This window comes from Chaetodon auriga, chromosome 14 (assembly GCF_051107435.1).
Source record: "Chaetodon auriga isolate fChaAug3 chromosome 14, fChaAug3.hap1, whole genome shotgun sequence".
Lineage (NCBI taxonomy): Eukaryota > Metazoa > Chordata > Actinopteri > Chaetodontiformes > Chaetodontidae > Chaetodon > Chaetodon auriga.
This window is the reverse complement of record NC_135087.1, coordinates 8782962-8786137: the sequence shown is the minus strand read 5'-3', so window position 1 is coordinate 8786137 and position 3176 is coordinate 8782962. Positions and strand designations below refer to the sequence as shown.

General features: G+C 42.8%; 1 protein-coding gene across 1 annotated transcript; it reads right to left on the bottom strand.

Moving 5' to 3' along the window:
* Window positions 1–1837: 1837 nt before the first annotated feature.
* fabp7a (fatty acid binding protein 7, brain, a) lies at window positions 1838–3176 on the bottom strand. The gene is made up of 4 exons (XM_076748451.1): window positions 3036–3176; window positions 2681–2853; window positions 2477–2578; window positions 1838–2130 (listed from the first exon to the last, which is right to left on the bottom strand). The coding sequence occupies exons 1-4, from the start codon at window positions 3106–3108 to the stop codon at window positions 2080–2082; spliced, it is 399 nt and encodes a 132-aa protein (XP_076604566.1). The 5' UTR covers window positions 3109–3176; the 3' UTR covers window positions 1838–2079.

Here is a 3176-nt window from a genome sequence, read left to right as displayed (position 1 = left end):
TTTCTTTTGTAAGCTTTGTCTTTCCCTGAACGTGTCAAAAACAACATTTCTAACAGTCCAGCTTCTTTCCCAGGTCATGGCCATATTTCTCACTACTGATACGTTGATTATCTACATCATCATCTTCATCATTTATGATGAGGTTATGGTCATTTCTCCAAAATGTGAGTGTTGTTCGCCTGATAATCACAGATTTGTAGAAAAAAGGGAACTTAAAAATCTGCCAATCTGCCATTTTCTTGTTGTTTTTGATTACACATTTTAACATACGGTTGTGTCAGGGCTTTACACAGGATAAAGAAATACTGAGGTCATGAGTCCAAATGACCCCAACAGAACCCCAATCATCTAAGAAATTTATGTATTAGACACCAATCATACGAACTATTTTTCTAATGATTTTATGTATTAATTTAACTTGTTTCAAAGCCATCTCTACACTTCCCGGTAAATCCCCTTTATTTTATTACACGTCTAAAAACAGCCAGATTTTAAGGATAAGCCTAAAAAAGACCAGAATCAGCCTTAAGAAACCTAACATGTCATATGAGTGTTATCAGAATGTAAACTCCCCTTCATCTCCTCATGACATGAGTCTACTCAGTTCCCTCAATGGCAGCTACAGCTTTGATGAGTGTTTGAAATAAAAAGAGTGGGACAAACTGAAGGGGATCTACTGTAGATGGTCTTCAGGTCTTCACTGTATTTCACTAATGAGGCCAGAGGGGTTACTACAGGCCGGTTTACACCACTGACACACATTCACACAAAGAGGAAACTCCTCCTGCTCTCCTGGGAAGTGTACTGAGGACAGAAGAAGCTAAACTATTATCTCTCACTGTTTCTGCGACACGGAAAGTGATAGCTCCTTTTTCAGTGTGATCGCGCTGCTGAGAATATTGTGACATAAACTTGCCCAAACTTATCTTTTCACTGTTTTCACCCCCAAATACTTATGCAAATATCTTGGGCAGGGTATTGTGAGAGCAGAGGCGATTTTGGCCATACTATAACTGGAGCATAAAGATAGATTTTAATTGAAATTAATTCAGTGGGCAATGGCCAAATGAGTTCCACTCCAGTTACCATGGTTTCTTTGTGTTGCGTGCTATTCAGAGGTGGCCAAAATCTTGGCAGCCTGTGTGTTGGGATGAGAAGAATGGCCGCTTGTAGTCCCAGTGCTCAGTAGGCTAGACACAGCTCACAGGGGAGGACAGGGAGGCTTCAGCTTGGCTGCTTAAAATGTGGGAAAGACGGAGGATAGAAGAGGGAACTCGAAAATGAATGCAAGCTTTCCTCGTTTCGAACAGTTGGAGCTCACAAAGGCTTTATTTTTAGACTCTGAACTACAAACTGTAGGATACTGGATTGATGCAAACTGTCCACACCCTGCACGCAGTGTCCCTGTTATCTGTCATGCCAGCGGCAGCATTCAATCACAGTTGGTCCACACACCATCGAATGATGCCTCTACGTAATGACACCACGACTAACACCGGATTATCCCGAGGCCGGTGACATCACCGCCCCCTCCACCCCCCTCCTGCTCTTCTCTGACCATCTGCGGGTTACTACAGGACACTCATTCCCATGAGTTCAATGGTCACACTGGCTGCTGCTGCTGCACGGCCGGCTCTGGCCTGCACCGTCACCCTGCAGCTGTCACCTGGAACCGACCCATCACAGGGAGAGCACTGTTCCCACGACTTAGGTTGATGTATTTGAAAAGAAATGCGGGGCTTCATTCAAAATTGCATGAAAAAAAAGCTGAGATGAAGTGGTATTGACGGAGCTCTTGAGACTTTCAAATACCGACTGAAAAGTCTGAGACGTTGAGAAAGTTTAGTCCAGCACTTTATTTTTCCCTTTTTGAACAGTTTTGGCCCTTCACAGTCTGAATTTCTTACAAAAGATCTTACAAAAAGATTTCCCAAAATATTTATCTCATGTTACAACAACAAATCAAGTGCAAATCACTGGATATTGTAAAAACATTTTGTTAAAAAAAAAAAAAAAATAGGAGAACACCTTGTTGCAGTGCAAGGGTGATTTGCTCATTCAAGTGGATGGTAAAGCAGGTTAGGCTTTCTCATATGTGCGGACTGCCTGGACTCCCTCAAAAGTCAAAGTCTGTGAGAAGAGAGGAAGCAAAAGACAGGCTGTGTTACATGAGGGCAGTCAACACTGAGCTGGGATTTTAATGCAGCGTCTAGAAATCATGCACACTGGATGTAAAGCAAGTTTTCTTCAATCCATTTGGATGATATGATATCAGTTATTGCATCATTGCAAAAGCATGAGGCAAGTTAATTTGTATGCCACAACAAAGCAGTTCAAAGAGCATTACATAACAGGTAACTTTGTTTATGGATGAAATGGCTCCATAAACCCATAAATGTAACCACAATGATGGCACAGAAAGATTTCACTTGTCACTGAAGGGGTTCACGTCAAGCTATGTGTTACTTAATCTTACCATCACCATCTTCCCATCCTTGATTTCTCTGACTAATTTGGTCTCCTTCCCGTCCCACTTCTGCACATGCACCAGTTTGTCTCCCTCCATGGATAAGGTGGACTGCAAGTACAAGCACAGTATGATATCAACCAGGTCAGGTCATCCTCCACCCAGAGCACATGTCAACATGTCAGATTATACGCTGACTTTTACTCAGCTTACTTTGACATGCCGGTCATCAGCTGTGGTCTCATCAAACTCCTCTCCCAGCTTGGAGGAGATCTCAGTGTTCTTGAAGGTGCTCAGGGTTTTCACCACCACTTTGTCCCCATCCCGGCTGATCACTATTGTTGGTTTGGTCACGTTGCCCACTTGTCTTGTGGCAAAACCAACACCTGTCCAAAAGATGGTGCATTTAGTCATGCATTATGATATCCACAAGCTATTTATTTTACTTCTTCTCTGCACAGAAGTGAAAACACAACTGCAGAGTAAGTGCAGCCCACAGCACACAACCATGCTCACACTACAATTAACAAGCAGAAAAACTACACAAAAACTAATTAAACTTGCTCACCAAGTGCCTTCATGTAGTCATCAAAGTTCTGGCTGTCCACCAGTTTCCATGTAGCACAGAAAGCATCAACCATTTTTGCAAGTGTTACTGGTCCAGGTCAGTATGAGACTGTCAGAGTACCGCCGCTCTCCCTGCAGTAAA

Excerpts from the sequence above, each read along its gene's own strand:
- fabp7a (XM_076748451.1), bottom strand. The coding sequence starts at position 3,108 with ATGGTTGATGCTTTCTGTGCTACATGGAAACTGGTGGACAGCCAGAAC. Across the intron at positions 2,854-3,035 it reads TGACTACATGAAGGCACTTG|GTGTTGGTTTTGCCACAAGA; the intron begins GTGAGCAAGTTT and ends TCTTTTGGACAG. Across the intron at positions 2,131-2,476 it reads AGGATGGGAAGATGGTGATG|ACTTTGACTTTTGAGGGAGT; the intron begins GTAAGATTAAGT and ends CTCTTCTCACAG.